The sequence below is a fragment of the Octopus bimaculoides genome, chromosome 6 (genome assembly GCF_046866305.1).
Source record: "Octopus bimaculoides isolate indiv1 chromosome 6, ASM4686630v1, whole genome shotgun sequence".
Lineage (NCBI taxonomy): Eukaryota > Metazoa > Mollusca > Cephalopoda > Octopoda > Octopodidae > Octopus > Octopus bimaculoides.
The window spans coordinates 59,125,898-59,145,549 of NC_142933.1; the positions used below are offsets into that span (position 1 = coordinate 59,125,898).

The 19,652-nt window shown below is 38.4% G+C and overlaps 1 protein-coding gene across 2 annotated transcripts in view; it reads left to right on the plus strand.

Moving 5' to 3' along the window:
• Positions 1-16,885, plus strand: part of LOC106869460 (translin) — a 48,856-nt gene extending 31,971 nt beyond the window's left edge. For both annotated transcript variants that reach the window (XM_089353959.1, XM_089353960.1), the window contains 3 exons: positions 7,929-8,044; positions 11,495-11,574; positions 16,572-16,885. In XM_089353959.1, the coding sequence (XP_089210085.1) occupies positions 7,929-8,044; positions 11,495-11,574; positions 16,572-16,793 (418 nt within the window). In that variant the 3' untranslated portion in view covers positions 16,794-16,885. The remainder of the gene's footprint in view (positions 1-7,928; positions 8,045-11,494; positions 11,575-16,571) is intronic.
• Positions 16,886-19,652: the final 2,767 nt, after the last annotated feature.

Genomic DNA, 19,652 nt, shown 5'->3' on the forward strand with positions numbered 1-19,652 from the left:
TAAATCAGTCCCTCTCTCTCTCTCTCTCTCTCTCTTAGTTTTTCCTTAAGGTCTTCAGGTTCTGGCTATATATAAATGAGAAATCCATTCTAAATTATCTCAATCTCTTCTCCGCTGACATACTACGACGAAGTCTCCAAGATGCAGATAAGATAAAGATTTTTATTTATTTACGGCCTCAGACATCTCATACCTTCGCGCTTTAGTCTGCCCTCTATTATTTATCTTGTTTCTCTCCATGAAATTCAATTGGATTCAGTTTTTGTCTTAAATTCATACTTATTCATTTTCTAAGCTTCCTAAATTCATGCTACGTATATATTCTATTCACCTAGATTTCATTGCTCTTTTAAAAATTACGATTTATGCATTGTTGTCTCTCAAATATTTAAAATCTACGATTAAGAGCCCTATCTCCTCGCTGATGGTACACCCGCACTCCCACCCCCTCCACCGGAAGTGCATTCCTCTGTCATCCTGTCATCCTCGGCTGTCTCCTGGAACCCATCTAGTGGCCTTGGCCATCCTCTCCCCTACCTTTGGGTAGCGCATTAAGTTTGAGTAATGTTTGCAGGTTGTAGGTACTGTTTTGCTTATGAATTCTTCCAATTGCAAGTTTTCTTTTCAGGTACACGACACTGCTTTTCCCCTTCTCAGGCTACAGGCCCACACCCCCATCACCCATACTGTTAGGATTGGCACACTCAACGTCGGCACGCTGAAAGGTAGATCTGGTGAAATTGTTGAGATGCTTGAACGGAGACGCGTAGATATGTGCTGCATCCAGGAAGTAAGATGGAGAGGAGGTTCTGCGAGGTTCCTCACAGGCAAAGAACACAGGTACAAGATTTTCTGAGCAGGGAACACTGACGGGGTCGGGGGCGTAGGAATACTTCTAGCGGAGAAATGGGTGGATAAGGTAATCGAGGTCGTTAGAGTAAGTGACAGAGTACTTAAGATCAGACTAGTGCTTCATCATAGATTAGCTACTGTCATCTCAGCCTATGCACCTCAACCGGGGCTACCAGATGGTCTGAAAGACCAATTCTATGACACCCTCTTGCAAACTACCTCGTCGACGAGTGACAGGGACCTTCTCTTTGTGGCTGGAGACTTCAACGGTCATGTCGGACGTCGTGCTGGAGGCTTCCATGGCATACATGGAGGCTATGGCTTCGGTTCCCGCAACGAGGAGGGAACCAGACTGCTGGAGTTCTGTGATGCAACCGATCTTATGGTCTGCAATACCAGCTTCAGGAAACCTGCCAGTCACCTAGTCACCTACCGCTCCGGCAGACACTCTAGCCAAATCGACTACATCCTCGCCAGAAATAGGGAAAGAGGGCGGCTTATAAATGCCAAAACCTACCCTGGCGAAGAATGTACCCCACAACATAGATTAGTAGTTAGCGACTTTGGGATCAAGGCAAAATGGGTGCCCAGAATTAGACAGGCTTGGAGGAGAAGGGTGTGGAAGCTTAAAGACCCTGCAAACGGACAGAGACTTAGAGACAAGTTACTTGAAGCATTTAACGAAATAGAAGGGGATATAGCATCATACAATGTGGAAGACAATTGGAGATTTCTGCGGGACAACCTGTTGAAAGCCACCGACCAGATTTGTGGGTGGTGTAAGGTCCCCTCCCGACCCAGAGTAACGTGGTGGTGGAACAAGGAGGTAGACAGGGCTATTAGACAAAAGAAACAGGCTTGGAAGGACTGGAAGAACAGTGGTAGCAGAGAATTGTACCAATGTGCCAGAAGGGAGGCTAGGCGACAGGTTTATTTAGCCAGAGGGGAAGCAGATAAGGAAAGATTTGCCAATGTTCTGCGCCGTGAGGACCAAAGACTCGAGGTATTTCGTGTTGCAAGACAGTGTAGGAGAGAGAATAGTGATGTTGTAGGAGAGAAATGTGTTCACACGGATGATGGTACGCTTGCATTAAATGAGAATGAATATATCCATTAAATGAGGATGCAAAGAAAGAGGTCTGGAGATGCCACTACGATAGATTGCTTAATAAAGAGAATGAATGGGAGAAAGAGAGCCTGCCGTATGTCGACCCAATAGAGGGACCAGCTATCCGAGTTGATAGTACCAGGGTAGATAAAGCAATTAAGAGTATGAAGACCGGGAAAGCCCCAGGCCCATCAGGAATCACTGCAGAGATGCTCAAAATATCTGGCAGTGTTGGCTATAGCCTAGTCACCCGTATTACGAACCAGGTGATACACGAAGGAGTCATACCCAATGACTGGTGTAGCAGCATCATAGTCAACTGCTACAAAGGTAAAGGTGACGCTTTAGATACAAATAATTACAGAGGCATCAAGCTGTTAGATCAGGTTATGAAAGTTACAGAGAGGGTCATAGCCCAACTAATTAGGGAGCGAATCAATTTAGATGAGATGCAGTTTGGGTTCGTGCCAGGTAAAAGCACTACTGATGCCTTATTTCTAGTGAGACAGTTGCAGGAGAAATACCTAGCCAAGGATAAACCTCTGTACCTGGCTTTCGTTGACATGGTGAAAGCCTTTGACAGGGTCCCCCGATCCCTTATCTGGTGGTCAATGAGGAAACTTGGGATAGAAGAATGGTTAGTGAGAGCTGTGCGAGCCATGTACAGAGATGCTGCCAGTAAGGTGAGGGTTGGAAATGAGAACAGCAATGAATTCCGGGTAGAGGTAGGGGTCCACCAAGGTTCCGTCCTCAGCCCCCTCTTATTTATCATAGTCCTCCAGGCAATCACAGAGGAGTTCAAGACAGGTTGCCCCTGGGAGCTCCTCTATGCTGATGACCTTACCCTAATTGCGGAGTCACTATCAGAACTAGAGGAGAAGTTTCAGGTGTGGAAGCAAGGTCTAGAATTGAAGGGCCTTAGAGTCAACCTAGCTAAAACCAAAATCCTAATAAGTAGGAAGGTAGATAAAACACAAACCCCTTCAGGTAGATGGCCCTGCTCAGTATGTAGAAAAGGAGTAGGTAGTAACTCTATAAGATGTACCCGGTGCAAGCTATGGACACATAAGAGGTGCAGCAACATCAAAGGCAGGTTAACTAGCAAGTTAGCTTTTGTTTGTGGCAGATGTTCAGGTGCAATAAAGACTGTAAACAAACAGGAAACAACTTCTATCTCATTCCAGGGTGAAAAACTAGAGGTAGTCAATAGCTTCCGCTATCTGGGCGACCAAGTTAGTAGTGGGGGTGGGTGCGCTGAAAGTGTAGCTGCTAGAATAAGAATAGCCTGGGCAAAGTTTAGAGAGCTCTTACCCCTGCTGGCGACAAAGGGACTCTCACTCAGAGTAAAAGGCAGACTGTATGACGCATGCGTACGAACAGCCATGCTACATGGCAGTGAAACATGGGCTGTAACTGCTGAGGACATACGTAAGCTCGCAAGGAATGAAGCCAGTATGCTCCGTTGGATGTGTAATGTCAATGTGAATACCCGTCAGAGTGTAAGTATCTTGAGAGAAAAGCTGAACATTAGAAGCATCAGTTGTGGTGTGCAAGAGAGACGATTGCGCTGGTATGGACATGTGGTGAGAATGGATGAGGATAGCTGCGTGAAAAAGTGCCACACCCTAACAGTTGAGGGAACCCGTGGAAGAGGTAGGCCCAGGAAGACCTGGGCTGAGGTGGCGAGGCAAGACCATCGTACATTGGGCCTCACCGAGGCGATGACTACTGACCGAGACCTTTGGAAATGTGCTGTGCGTGAGAAGACCCGGCAAGCCAAGTAAGATCATTGCCAGTGCCCCTGGACTGGTTCTTGTGCGGGTGGCACATGAGATGCACCATTTTGAGCGTGGCCGTTGCCAGTACCGCCTGACTGGCTCCCGTAGGATTTTCGAGCGAGATCGTTGCCAGTGCCCCTGGACTGGCTTGTGCGGGTGGCACATAAAAGACACCATTTCGAGCGTGGCCGTTTTCGTGCAGGTGACACGTAAAAGCACCCACTACACTCTCTGAGTGGTTGGCGTTAGGAAGGGCATCCAGCTGTAGAAACTCTGCCAAATTAGACTGGAGCCTGGTGTTGCCATCCGGTTTCACCAGTCCTCAGTCAAATCGTCCAACCCATGCTAGCATGGAAAGCGGACATTAAATGATGATGATGATGATGATGATGGAACAACTGGAGAAGATATTTTCATAGAGGTGCAAAAAACTTTGCAAAACTATAACCTTCAGTGGAATCGGCTTCGGTGTGTTACAGTCAATGGAGGAAAAAATATGGCAGGAGTGAGGAAGGGTTTGGTAGGGTGGATCCAGACCAAGTTGGAGGAGCTTTAACTTCAGCAAGTGCTCTGCAGAAAACACTTAGATATTTCTTGCGTACTAAAACCTGTTACGACTGTGGTGAACTTTATTCGGAATCATGGGCTTAATCATCAACAGTTTCAGGCTTTCCTTGAAGAAATGGATTCTAATTTCTGTGACTTGCCTTGCTACACAGAAATAAGATTATTCAGTTGCGGTAAAGTCCTGCTCCGTTTTTATAAGCTCTGAAGAGAAATAGATTTTTTTCTCATTGAAAAGAATAGAGCTGATTCACAGTATAGGCACAGGAATGGCTATGTGCTAAGTAGCTTGCTTACCAACCACATAGTTCCGGGTTCAGTCCCACTGCATGGCACCTTGGGCAAGTGTCTTTTACTATAGCCTCAGGCTGACGAAAGCCTTGTAAATGGATTTGGTAGACGGAAACTGAAAGAAGCCCATTGTATATATGTATGTGTGTGTATATGTTTGTGTGTCTGTGTTTGCCCCTCCTCCCATCGCTTGACAATTGATGCACGTCCCTGTAGCTTAGCAGTTCGGCAAAAAGTGACCGATAGAATAAGTAGTAGGCTTACAAAGAATAAGCCCTGGGGTCGATTTTCTTGACTAAAGGCGGTGCTCCAACATGGCCGCAGTCAAATGACTGAAATGAGTAAATGAGCTATCAGATCCGTTATGGTTATCAAACTTGTCATTTTTAGTTGACGTCACTTCTCATATGAATGAATTGAACTTAAAACTGCAAGGAAAGAATAACCTTATCTGTGATCTCTACAGAATTATTACAGCATTTCGGGGGAAGTCTATCATTGTTTGAAGCACAACTTGAAGGAGGAAACTTCTCTCATTTTCAGTGTTTTCAAGAGTTTTGCACAGAAAATGTGGAACATGTTAACCTCGAGTTTCAGAAAAAAATTATTCGGGTCTTAAATAAGCATTTTTCTCAAAGATTTTCAGAGCTTGACAGAATTGAGAATAAAATTCTTTTGTTTGACAATCCCTTTGGCTGTTATTTTGATAACATGCCAACTGAACTAGAGCTTATTGACTTGCAAGCTAATACCTTGTTGAAAGAGAAGCACAGAGAAGGAAAACTCATTGAATTTTATCGCTGCTTGCCTCCTGATGAGTTTTCAAAATTGAAAAAATATTTGCCTCAGGTATGGCATCAGTTTTTGGAACAACTTATGTTTGTGAGCAAACTTTTTCAAAAGTGAAGTGTGTGAAGTCAATACATCGAACAAGGCTCACTGATGAACATTTCAGATGTTCATCTTATGGTTGGCTGCAGCAATCATAAAGCAAACATTGATATTTTGCAAGCAAAATGCCAGTTTCATTAACTTCTGTGCTGTTTACTTTTTATGCAATTCAGCTATGTGTGCACGTTTTCTAAAAATTCTAACTTGGTAATATTTTGGTATTATTAAAATGTTTATTGTTTTTATTATTTTGTGTATTTTATGTATTGATAAATAAGTAGGACGACCGTCTTTATTTTTTGTGTACATTCAGTGTATTCTATACTGTACTGAATTGAACAAAATATTTATCTGGCCCACGCTTGGCATTCTTTTAGTTATATCTGGCCTACTATGAAAAATGTTTGGTGACCCCTGGGCTATAGCTACACATTAGCTATGAAGATAGTGAACTCACCATACTAGTGACCCCTTCACTAGACTGGTGTTACCTTCATTAAAGTGATGACCCCTTGGTTATATGTTAATACTGTTGTTAGTATTGTTACTATTTTCACAGTTACTGAAGCTATTGCTTTCATTACCAATCATACTATTAGGCTAGCTGGTATGACCCACCCTAGCTCCCATGCATTATAGATGAAAGTATTATTATCATATCATCATCATCCTTATTTTGTAGTGTGCAAATTATATCTATTAATTTTGCGTCTATTTAATGTTGCTTTAATTGATTCAATACTGGAAGTAGTTGAGTATTCTAATTTAAAAGTGAATGAGTTAAAGATTGAATGGTACTTATGCTGTGGGGGATGGGGGTAGAGACTGGACTTGATAATGCTAAAAAAACTGCTTAGGTAAATCTAAGGAGAAGTTGGGTGTATAGAAAAAGTGTATTCTATTTTATTAGGTAATTTTGGGACAGTATTATTCAGGTTTCAGGTGGATATCTGTCTGGCCTCTAGTTTCTTTCTCCAGGATTATCTATCATGTGTGGTCTTGCATTTAGGATTATGCTGGTGGATATATTCAGTGAAGTCATTATTAGGGGAAAGAAGTTGGTGAGCTGGCAGAATTGTTAGCATGCTGGGCAAAATGCTTAGCGATATTTTGTCTGCAGCTACATTTTGGGTTCAACTTCCACTGAGGTCAACTTTGCCTTTAATCCTTTTGGGGTCGATAAATTAAGTACCAGTCAAGTACTGGAGTTGATGTGATTGACTATCCCCCTCCCACCAAATTTCAGGTCTTGTGCCTATAGAAAAAAAGGATTGTTTTTGCCTTTTATACTTTTATTCTTTTATTTGTATATATATATATATATATATATATATATATGTATGTGTACGCACACATACATACGTGCATTGGTCAGATATTGAAATTTTTGAGATGACTTGCCGATGTATCATCAATGACACCAAGAAGTTTTGCAAACAACTCTAATTTGTTACTGTACCAATTAGTAGTAGTAATCAACAGCCTATAACATTCATGCCAGAAGTATCAAGGCAAAATGTCATAGTTTGAAACATAGATTAAGAAGATAGAAGCAGTAAATTAGAATCGCTCAGAAAAAAACAAAGAAAGACAACTCAAGTCTTTCAACTGTTAAAGTCATTTCTTTTTGTTGTGATACAAGCAATAGCTGAATTGTTATTAAAGAACATAAGACAGATTGGTTTTATATCTGAAGCAAAAGTGTTCACTTTTATACACTCAACAATAGATAAACACACCTTATTAATGCAATATATATTACATCACTTACAGTTTGTTTTCATTTCTGCTAGTTATGCACCAGTGTAAACTAATCCACTAGTCTGATAATGGCAAAGTTAATTATTTTACTTAGTCCCCAAGTGATTACTTTCAGAATCAATTGGAACATTTAAGTCAGTTTGTTTTATTGGGGAAGTGGTCATGAAAGAGCTATGGGAACTGAAATTTGTGTAGCTTCATCTCAGTTTTGAGTGCATTACTTCTGTTTCTTCAAAAGTTGGATATAATTATTATTGATTCATTGGCTAATTTCCTCACAAGCTGCAACTTGGTTTGCATAATCTCTCTATATGATGTATGTGCATCCTGCAGAGTTGTAAAGAATTACATGAAGCAAAGTATACTGAGCCACCAGAGACACACATGTTTGTTTCAATGAAATTGTTTGATAAAATGTTCTAAAAGTTATTTCACTCCTCTGTTATATTCCAACTGAATGAAGTTTGTCATATAATACTATATCATATGGCTAGTCATGCACTTCAAATACCTTTCCATCTATTTTAAAATTATACATTGTTAAATAGTTCAAACTTAGCTAATAGCAAAATACATTAGTGTGTGTGTGTGAATAGGATTTAAGGGCAAGTCAAAATGTGATAAAATTTTGTTATAAAATTGAAGATAATTTAATATATTAAAATGTTTCATTTTTGTTTTAGATTCCATGATCATTGGAGATTCGTCACACAAAGGCTTTCATTCTTGGCTGCATTTTTATTCTACCTTCAATATCATGGTTTAATATGTTATGAAGACACTGCTGAGATGTTAGGGTGTAAGTTGTTTCTTCTGATTTTTCTTTTGACTTGCATAAATTCAATATTTACTTGGTCGGTAGCTACAGTTTGTAAGCACAACAATTTTTCCAAACTTCACAGGAATTTAATGAGGATAGGTAAGGGTGATGGTAAAGAAGTACCAGGAATTGTTAAAGATCTTGGATAAAGTGAAGGCATCTTATTAAAAACACAAAGTGATCTCTGTGTGTGTGTGTGTGCTTGAGTATCTACATATGCTATGACTTATTATGCATATAACTTACTTTCAGTTATTTTTAACTCCAGGTGCATTGTGAATGGATTCTCTTACACCTAAAGTGCAGCCAACCAATGATTTAACAACACCCACACACCTTGTGTATCATCATCATCTTTGTTTATATGCCATGAGCTGCTTCTAATTTGTATTTGAATTATTTCCGTGGCATGAAACATTGGTAGTGCCACTAGATGGTTTTTAAACCATTTAGCATATAGTCATAGTCAGTGATATAGCTTGCAGCAGACCATGTTTGGTATGTGGCATTGAAAAGTCACAACAGTGATGAAACGTCAATGTCTGTCACTCTGGAAAGGGACCTGATGTGAGTTGTCTTGCTTGCCTATGACTTACTTGCATGTGTTTTTAACACCAAGCGCATTGAGAATATATTCTCTTATGCCTAAAACGCAGCCAGCACATGAACTAACAATACACACACCTTGTGTATGTGTGTTTGTTTTTGTGTATATATAATCATCATCATCCTTTAACGTCCGTTTTCCATGCTGGCATGAGTTGGATGGTTTGACTGGAGCTGGCAAGGTGGAGAGCTACACCAGGTTCCAGTCTGATTTGGCTTGGTTTCTATAGCTGGATGCCCTTCCTAATGCCAACCACTTAATAGTGTGTGTAGGGTGCTTTTAACGTGACATTGGCATAAGTGCCCCTTATGTGGCACTGCTTTTTACATTGCACTAGCACAGGACTCTTGCAGGCCAATCTTCTTCACCAGAGGATGTGGCCTTAACACTTCTACTGTGAAGGATGGGTCTTCTTGAGTATAGCAATGTGCCAGGTATCTTGATCTCTTGTTATCTCATCTGAAAGGTTCAGCATTCTGAGGTCGTCCTTCACTACTATATATGAGTGGACAAATGAAAGTGGGATACAACACATTTGATAGGAATTACATATATTATTTAATAACAGTATGATTCACGTCCATGCAACTGAAAGTTTCTTAGGCTTGTTTTACAAGCCTATGAAACTTTAAGTTGCATGGAGCCAAACCAAATTGTTACTAAAATATATATACACCTTCTCCTCGACTTACGACCAAGTTCCATTCCAACTGACAGGTTGTAAGTTGATCTGGTCATATGTCGGATTTATATTTTTCAACATTATTTTCATTCATGCAAAATGCTTGAAAGTGACTGAGAGACAGTGGCAGGCAGTGGATGCCTGGGTCTGGGGGAGGCCTGCATTGGCAGATGCTGCCATAGTTATCATACGTGCAGCTGCCCAGAAAATCTATTTTATTTGTGTATTTTTTTATTCCTTTTTTGTGGTCGCAAGTGCAGATGGTTGTAAGTTGCATAGATCATAAGTCAAGAGAAAGTGTATTTATATACATGTATATTCATGGTATGAATTATATATTTGTACATTATTTCTATCTCTCACATTTTCTGTTTATAGGGAGTCTGTGTAGTCGTTTGGACTCATTATCTTGGAAAACACTGCATTACCCCATGCTGGAAAAAGTCTAATCAATAGACCTGCTCAGTCAGAGTCATCTGGAGTTAAACAACATTATATTTTCTGTTTGTCCAAACATGGTAAAAAACAGGCATTCAAATGAAGATGATATATTGAAGACTCTTCATGGTGATCCGAAACTAAGTCTAATAGTATTTTCTAAAGAATGGTACATTTGGATGGTTTTCTTCACTTTTCCTACTAGGCACAAATCTTAAGAATGATATTAAAAGATTTGGTCACTATTTCTATCAGTTAAGTGCAACTAGATCTGTGCTTAAAAAGAGTGTTGGCTATGTGATTAAGAAAAGCACAGGTATGGTTGAGTGCTTAAAAAGAGTGCAGGTGCTGCTGTGTGGTTAAGAATTTTACTTTACAACTATAGAGTTCTAGTTTCCATCCTGCTGCATAGCACTTGATCAAATGTCCTCTACTATAGCTTTCGGTTAACCAATACATTAACTAAAATTCAGCAAATGGAAGCTGTGTGAAAAATCCATCATGTATGTGTGTGTGTGTGTGTGTGTGTGTGTATATACATATATATTTTCTTTTATTCTTTTACTTGTTTCAGTCATTTGACTGTGGCCATGCTGGAGCACCGCCTTTAGTTGAGAAAATTGACCCCAAGACTTATTCTTTGTAAGCCTAGTACCTATTCTGTCGGTGTGTTTTGCTGAACTGCTAGGTTGAGGGGATGTAAACACATGGTTGCCAAGCGATGTTGGTGGGGACAAACACAGACACAGATGCACACACACACACACACACAACGGGCTTCTTTCAGTTTCTGTCTACCAAATCCACTCATAAGGCTTTGGTCGGCCCGTGGGTATAGTAGAAGACACTTACCCAAAGTGTCACACAGTGGTACCGAACCCAGAACAATGTGGTTGGTATAACCATTCATGTGCATATATATAGAGAGAGAGGGAGAGAGAGAGAGAAGGTGAGGAGAGAGAATTGATCCAGCACCAGACTCATTATCTATTGATGAAATGTAAAGTTGATAGGCAAGGCGTTCTATCCAATGCTCTAACGATTCTGCCAATTCACCTGTGTGTGTATGTGTGAGAGAAAGAGAGGGTGGCATTAAACAAAAATCTGACAAGTAAAAATATATCTGGTGATGGTTACTGCTGCACGAGTTACCTCCCTTTACAATAAGGTTACCCTTGCCGTTTGTTTCTGAGGGAACGGATAAATGGAGTTTCAGATGAAGTATTGCATTCAGTATAATGGACAAAAAAAAAAAGAAAAAAACATGTTGGTGGCAGTGTCAGTCCAATGACCAAAGCCATTTAAAGTAAATGCATCATTTCCTGAAACAAATAATCTGTAGTTGCTTTGAAGTCATAATATAGCAGTTGGTTATGTTCAATAACTTATTGACTTTGCCAGTCTGCTTCAACTTACAGTAAAAGAGGCTGGTATAATACAGGAGATCTAGAACACATAAATTGCATAGGAAACTAAAGAAAGCTGTTATCATAAGTGTATATGTCGTAAGAAGGCCATTTTCACAGGAATATATGTTGTAAATGAGTACAAAATCTAAAACCATAAAAATGTTGATGATTGAGTTGCAATGTTTTTTTTTACAAGGTTTATGTCATGTTTTGCTTTGAAATGGTTGTTAAAGAAAATGTTATTTTATCTGAAGACTATTAGTAATTTTTCCCTTTTTATTTTGTGCTTTTAGTAAGAGTGGATAGAAAACATGGTTTTCACTTGGATCTTGAAGATTTCCTTATGGGCCTTTTACAATTGGCAACAGAACTTGTAAGTGATAAATCCTGTTAGAATCATCATCATCATCGTCATCATCATTATTTAATGTCTGTCTTCCATGCTGGCATAGGTTGGATATCTTGACAGGATCCAGTAAACCAGAGGACTATGTTGAGCTCCAGTGTCTGTTTTGGCATGGCTACTGTGGCTGGATGCCATTCATAATGCTAACAACTTTCCAGAATGTACTGTGTGCTTTTTTTGATACCAGCACTAGTGAGGTCACCTTGTGACTTGTAGGACAAAGAAAAGACCTTGGGGTTATATTAGGGTTAGGGGTGGCATTATGCTAGGTATTGAGAAGTTAATACATGGCAGTATATAAGAATGTATAGATGTAACTGGAAAGAAGATAATAATGGTTAAGATGAGATGTCAGCACATACTCTCAAGATACAAGAAGGTTGGTATAAGGATTGGGAATGATGGATGGATAAGTTCATTGGAATGTAAGAGGTGAGTGACAGATGGCTAGAGTTGGATGTTGAGGTGAGTGAAAGTGTGGTTGCTGATAAATATCAAATTAGTTGAAAGAAGGTGAGAGCAACAGTATAATAGATCTGTAAGTAGATCAGAAAATGTGTAAATGATGTGTGGTGTGGGAGAGTAGGAGTGAGTGGGGAGAAATGTATACTGGTAGATGGATGTCACAGGTATGTAGGGGTGGCTAAAGTGGTGGACAAAGGTAGGAGGAAAAGTGGTTGTCAATGACAGATATACCAGGGTGATGAGATTGATAACAGATAAGAGATGGTGTTAACAATAAGGTAATGGCAGTTCTAAGATGAATCCTGGAAGCATAGAAAAGGGAGATTGGTGGAAAATAAAGTGGGAAGGGATGATGTTAAAAATGTGGGATTGATTTGAAACGGAAGTGGTTTCACGGGCAGGGGAGGTAACTGCTAGTACAAAGGTGGGTGAAATGTGTGCGTATTCTACTCATGGTTATAGGAGCTGTATAGCGCTGTAGTTAGAAGAGTGGAGGGATAGGTTGAAGGTAGATGAGAGGTACAGAAAGCTTGTTGAGAACAGTTTGGGTGCAGTGACAGGGCTCAGACATAAACATACTGCTTTTAGGACCTAATTTTTATTGAGATGGATAGGTTTTCTTGAGCATAGTGAATTGTTAGTCATCCCAATCCTTTGTCATCTCCTCCACGTGGCTTAACATCATGAGATCAGTTTTCACTGCGCATCCCATGCCTTCCTGGGTCTCCTTTGTTTTACAAGTTCCATTACATTTAGTGATTAATACTCATTTATACAACTGTTCTCATCCATATGAATCACATAGTTATATCAGCACACTCTCCCCTCTTGCACATTACATCTGGTTCTGCTTATGTCCAATTTTTCTCTCAACACATTTGCACTTTGGACTACATGAACATTTACATTGCTCATCAAACAGATCATATTAGCTTCATTTCTTTCTAGTCTTTGCATGTCCTCTGCATTCAAGGCCAACTTTCACTACCTTGTAGCATTGCTGTTTGTATATAAACATCATACAATCTTTCACTCTTAACAGAAAACCTTTTGTCACTTACAGAGGTAATAGCTCTCTGAACTTTCTCCATCCTTTTCTTATTGTAGCAACTATACTTTATGAACATCATCCTCAATACCACTTAGGTCACCTAAGTAACAGAAACTATTTACTACCTTTAGGGAACCTCCTGGGTATTTCAGAAAATCTATTTTCTGTGTGTTCTTAGTATTTATTGCTCCTGCACATCTGCCACATACAAAGTCTGCTTTATCCTTTAACCTTCCTGTGATCCCACTGCATCTCTTGTGTCTCCATAGTTTGTCTGAGTACACATTATAGAATTTCTAACTACATCTTTCCTACATATTAAGTAGGGCATTTTCATGATGGGATTAGAATCCTGTCTGTTTATTACATGTGTCTACAGATTTTTCTGTTTGTTTTCCTAACTAGAATTTTGGGTTTGTTAAGTTAACTTTAATGCTCTTTGATTCCAGGTTTTACTTTCACATCTTGGATTTCATTTCTGAATCTACTACAGATTCTACAATAAAAATAAGGTCATCAGCATATAGTAGCTCCTAGAGGCATCCAATCTTAAATTCTTTTGTTATGGTCTGGAGAACGATGATGAATAGGAGGGGACTAAGAACTGAGTTTCATACATTAAATTCATTGCTGTACTCCTTATTAACTCTCATCTTACTGACAGCATCTCTGTACATAGCTTGTATGACTCTCACAAGCCATTTGTCTACACACAGCTTCCTTAGGGACCAATGATTCTTGATGAACCAGAAGCTTTCTCTAACACATTTTTATAACATATTGTTTAATTGTATTTGATGGTTTTTCAAGTACTTGTAAACGAAAACACTTACTGTTTTCATTTACTTTCATAATATATCTAATAATTCTTAAAATTAATCTCTTCCTACTATTAGGAATCTTCTCTCTTCATTGCTGTGTATATCTCACTACTTTGCTTTACAATATGTAGGCCTCTGACATATACAGCATGCCCATTTTTTTTCTTTCTGCTTTGGAGAATTTCCTTTATCTGGCAAAACTGAAGCTCAGTATCTAGTTTTTACTCATTTAGATAATGATACCATCATAAGTAAGCAGGTAAGTGATGCAAGTTGTCTTCTAACTTCAGGAATCATCACTGCTTTTCATGGACTTTTTGTTTATGGTTATTATGTTGTTAGCAACAGCATCAAAACGAGGGAAGCAGAGAGAAGAGAGCTTCATTTGATGACCCCATACACTTGCTGGCGTCTGGTATGCAGAGTTCTTGACTGGTAGCACTTACATGTGCAAGTTGTTTGCAAAACATCTGTATTCAGTACACTTAAAACGTTAATACTTGAAATTATTCTGGTTATATAACTCTATATTTTCTCTATTGTTCCTACATAAGAACCTTCCTAAAAGATTTTAATTCTTCCCACAATCTTTAGTTAATTTCATTTCTGATCTCCAATTTTTCTACAGATCTTTTATAGATTCTGTCTCAAAACTTAGGCCCATTTGATAAAAAGATTATTTAACTGATTAACAAATGTTCACCTGCTGATATACTGCAGTTACTAGCCCTCTGTTTCTTCTCTATTTGCTTCTCTGCTACTCTGTTGGCTAACTCCTCTGAATTTGCAAACTGTGGAGTTGGCACTTCTCAAATCCCACCCAATGTACTGGCCACTTCTTTTATGCTTCCCCTGTTTCTTTCCTTAACTCTACCTTTTGAAATCCCTACCAATACCAACCCATTGAAGTTTAACTTCAGTGACCTCTGGGATCCTTCAAGGATCAAGGACACCATCCCTGTTTCTCCAACTAAATAATTTTAAAAGGAGAAAAAATCCTCTGTGATGTCTATCCTTTAATTACTTCTTTCAGATTTAAAGTCATTGTTTGAAAGCTCTGTTGGTGTGCAACTACTAAAATGCAATTTATCCAAGCATAATAACCTTAACTTCTAATTCATTTCTACTTCATGTGAATAACCATTGAAGTCAATTTGACTCCATCTTTTTTATGACTGTATGGTGTCATTTGAAGAAAACTTCTGTTTTTTTTTTGTAGTTCAAATGACCAAATAGAGACTTCTACATTTGTTTTTGTGTTAGGTTGACAAGACACTTCCATATTATTTCACTTGTGTTCTGCTAGAATCTTAATTGCTGATTGTATATAATTTTTTTTTTTCACTGAAATTAGACTCCTGAAGGTTAGCCTAGTATTTTATTTAGGGAGTCGACAAATTGCCATCTGATATAATAAATGTGAAAACTAATTCTTGTGTGTCAGTGTGTCACATTTTGACTCCCTCTCTCATTATTCATTGACACTCCTACTATTGCTCATATTGGGGTGAGAGTAATAGTAGGCATAGAGAGGGTAGTAGATTGACAGTTGTGATGGTAATGGGGTGATAGTTATAGTATGAGCTGTAGTTGTGATAGAGGCGGAGGCGATGGTGTGATGATGATGGTGGTGGTGGTGGTGGTGGTGGTAGCTGAAGCAGTCAGGGACAATGGTGATAGTAAACAATGTGAAAGACAGTGGTGATGGTGGTGGAGGGGAAGGCAGTGAAGTCAAAGGTATTGATAGTGCTGGCGTCAGATGTCTGAATGGAGTGTATGGCAGTTGTGGTACTGGTGATGGTGATGGTTGGAAACAATCAACAGAGAGAGAAAGAAAGAAGTTAGATCGAAAAAATTTGTACTGACCCCTGAATGGGAAGACAAAAAATGTTGTTTATCATGCAGCTTTGCAATGAGTTTCAAGTCAACAAATTATATCATTGTTTTGATGAAAATCGTTCATTGCTTGAAAACTATTGGTCAAGTTTAATAAAATTTAATATGTGTTCAATGCATGAAGTGTCATTTTGGGGCCCAAGGCCCAATGAAGAACCCTCCACAGGGCTAAATAAAATTAGGTCGGTTTCTAAGTTTTTGAACTTGTGAAATACGTTGGTTAAGAAAAAAAGAATTATTTGGATGCAAAATTTTGCCCGCTCATTGAGAAAGCAAGGGAGTGGCGCTGAAAATTTTGATAATAATTTTTGAGAAGTGGACTGGTTTTATCATTTGAGAACCACAAAGTTCACTAGTGATTGCTTAAGAAGATGTCCAAGACCCAGTTTACAGGAATCTGTTTGTAACATTTCTATTTGAGACAGGAACATTTTTTATCTTTGATTCCTGTTCCTTTTCAGTTAATTTATGCATCCTTCAGTAGACAGCATAAACTAAGTGTACAGCAATCCCTAGTGTTACAGAAAGGTTACATTTTTGAAAGTTTTGCTATAATGTGATGTATTTTTACTAAAATTTTTCAGGATAACCCCCTTCCAAAAAAAAAAAAATACAATTATTTTTGTAACTATAACTAGAGTATATTTAAGAGATTGTTTTTATTTTTATTTATAAGATCTGCTTCTGTTTTTAAAACAAATTTCTGTTGAATTTTTTGTTATACTTTTCAGACTCGCTTGGCTGTAAACTCTGTTACTGCCGGCAATTATCAAGAACCATTATTGATTAAGAAATCTGTCACACAACTGGATGCTGGATTTAGGTTGTTAAATTTGAAAAATGATTCTTTACGCAAACGATACGATGCTTTGAAATATGACTTGAAAAAAATTGAAGAAATAGTGTATGATTTATCAATTCGTGGACTCAGTAATAAAACAGAAAACCAGTGAATTTGGACAAATTAATGAGATGCAACTTTTTTTTTTGTAGGATCTGGATTTAAGAAAACATTTCAAATAATAAACCATCATCTCATATTGTTTTTAAAAGTTAACAACTTGATAATATATTGCATGTTTAGTGTACCACTTAATCATACAAAACTTTTTATGATAAAGAACATGAATTTTTAGAATTTTCTTCTATAAATCATAGGTGGAGGTGAATGATATGTGGTTAAGGAGATTGTTTCTTAACAGCATAGTTCTGAGTTTGATCTGTGTGGCACCTTTTTGTGTTTCTCTCATGAAAGTTTGAATTTTTCTTATGTAAATCTGAAATTGTTTTCATGAAAATCTGAATATCTCAGTTTTCTTTTGAAGTTTGAATGTTTTGAAAATCTGAATTTTTTTTCTCACAAAAATTTGATAGTCTTGCCTCTCATGAAAGTTTATGGCCACTTGCTTGTGTTGTAGCCACCCATTCCTGCCCTCACCATCTACATGGGAAATTTTCTTCCTTCTGTCCTTCTCCCATACTCCTCATTTATATTATCAACGTTATCACTATCACGACTATTATTATTGTTATCACTCTCATCATCACTATTCTTATTATTATTCAACATATGATGGTTGCAAATTTTTACTGCATCACTTGCTACACCTCCGTGTTGCAGAGGTAAGTGCAGCATTGTGTGTTCTTACCTTATTATTGTTATCGGTGAGCTGGCAGAACCTTTAGCATGCCAGTCAGAATGCTTAGCAGCATTTTGTCTGTCTCTATATTCTGAGTTCAAATTCTGCCAAAGTTGTCTTTGCTTTTCATCCTTTCGGGGTTGATAAAATAAGTACCATTCAAGTACTGGGGTTGATGTGATCGACTTACTCCCTACCCACAAATTTCAGACCTTATGCCTATAGTAGAATGGATTATTATTATTATTATTATTATTATTATTATTATAAGTCATGTGATAGAAAAAAGGGAAGAAAGACAGAAAAAATAAAAAAGTAAACAAATAAAATAAAGTGGGGAAAAAGGAAAGAAAATTCACAGCGACAATGCTCTTTTCAATATGTGTGACATTCCAGTTAAGACAATCTTTCACTTCCTGCATGGATGGTAAGCCAGAGATCATTCTTAAATAATTTTCAGTTCCCTTTTTTGATCATTCCAAGAGCTCTTACACTCACTGGTATTGTAACTGTCTTGAGATGTCACATCTTTTTGATTTTGATTAGCAAATTTTTATATTTTCTGAGCTTATCAAATTCATTTGTCGAGATATTATGGTCACAGGGTATGTTCATGTCAATCAATAAACAGACTTTATTGTTTTGGTCTTTCACAACAGTATCTGGTTTATTTGCTTTGACGGTCTGGTCTGTACATACTGGGAAGTCCCAAAGAATAGTTACATTTTCTCCCTCAGTTACAGCCTCAGGGTAGTGCTTGTACCATATGTCAGCAGTTTTGATTTTATAGTGCTGACACATTGTCCACTGTAGATATTGGCCAACTCTGTCATGTCTTAATTTGTTCACTGTAGGTGCTAAAATTTACATCCGGAAATTTGGTGGTCTACTGTTTCAATCCCATCATTGCAGTATTGGCACTTTGGGTCTAGACCATTTTTCATCATATTGGCTTCATAGTTCTGGGTCGATAATCTCTGATCTTGGGCAGTTAAGCCTTCACTCTCTGCCTTTAGCCCTGAGCTCTGTAGCCACTGATGGGTATGCTTTTGGTCTACATCAGCTTGTTTGCTATGGGCCATGTATTTGCCATGCAGAAGTTTTCGTTCCCACCTGTCAGCCAATTTTTCAAACGCAGTTTGCTTTGCTTTGATTTCACCTTCTTTGCAACTACAGTTGCTGCACTTTCATCATGCTGTTCAATCTGGGTATTATGCATAAACTCACTTAATAATTTTTTGCTCTCTTTCATAACAATGAAACTTCTTACATCTCTCGTGGTTTCAACAAACTTTAGCATCCAGTTGTTAGATGTTTCAAGATATTTTGCCAGTCCAATTGTGGTGGTTTTGTAGGATATTTCAAATTGGATCAAGCCTAGACCTCCTTGAGCTCTGGATAGGTAAAGACGATCTGCATCTGCCTTTGGGCGGTGCATCTTATTGCAAGTCAGCACCTTATGGATTTTCCTGTCAATCTTCCTTATTTTGCTCATATCCCAGCTCAACACATTGAAACTGTAAATAACAACTAGAAATGTTAAGGAATTTATAGCTAACACTGTGTTACGTACATTTAACTTAGATTTTAAAACTGCTCAAACTCTCCTGTAATACTCCTTCCTGATCTCTTTTGTACTTGCATGCTGAATGCCAGAGCCCTCATTTATTCCAAGGTATTTGTAAGTTTGTTCTTGCTTGAGTTCTTTTACAACTGTGTCAACATCCAACACCACTGAATGTGAGGTCTTCAATTTCCCTTTCTGGAAAGTTGCTTTGGCACATTTATCAAGACCAAATTTCGTCCCGATATCGTCACTGAATAACCCACATGAACAACTCTCATGAACAACAGGAACAACTCACATGCTCCACACTCATAACCAGTTTTTATCCTTCTTAGCATTAATGAAAGTGGAACCATACACAATAGAAAAAGATACCATGCCAGATTATTTTCCTCAAACTTCACACACAATTCACAACTAATGAGACCCCTTCTTCCTCTTTGTAGCACACAGCCTGTCCACATCAATTTTGTGGTGTAGAACCCCTTGTAGTGTCATCACTTTCCTGGTCTTTCTATCAAGCTCTTTAAGTTCATCATTTCTCCACTCTATTGCACCAGCATTATACCTTAGAGATGCAATGGCCCATGTATTGACAGCCAGTA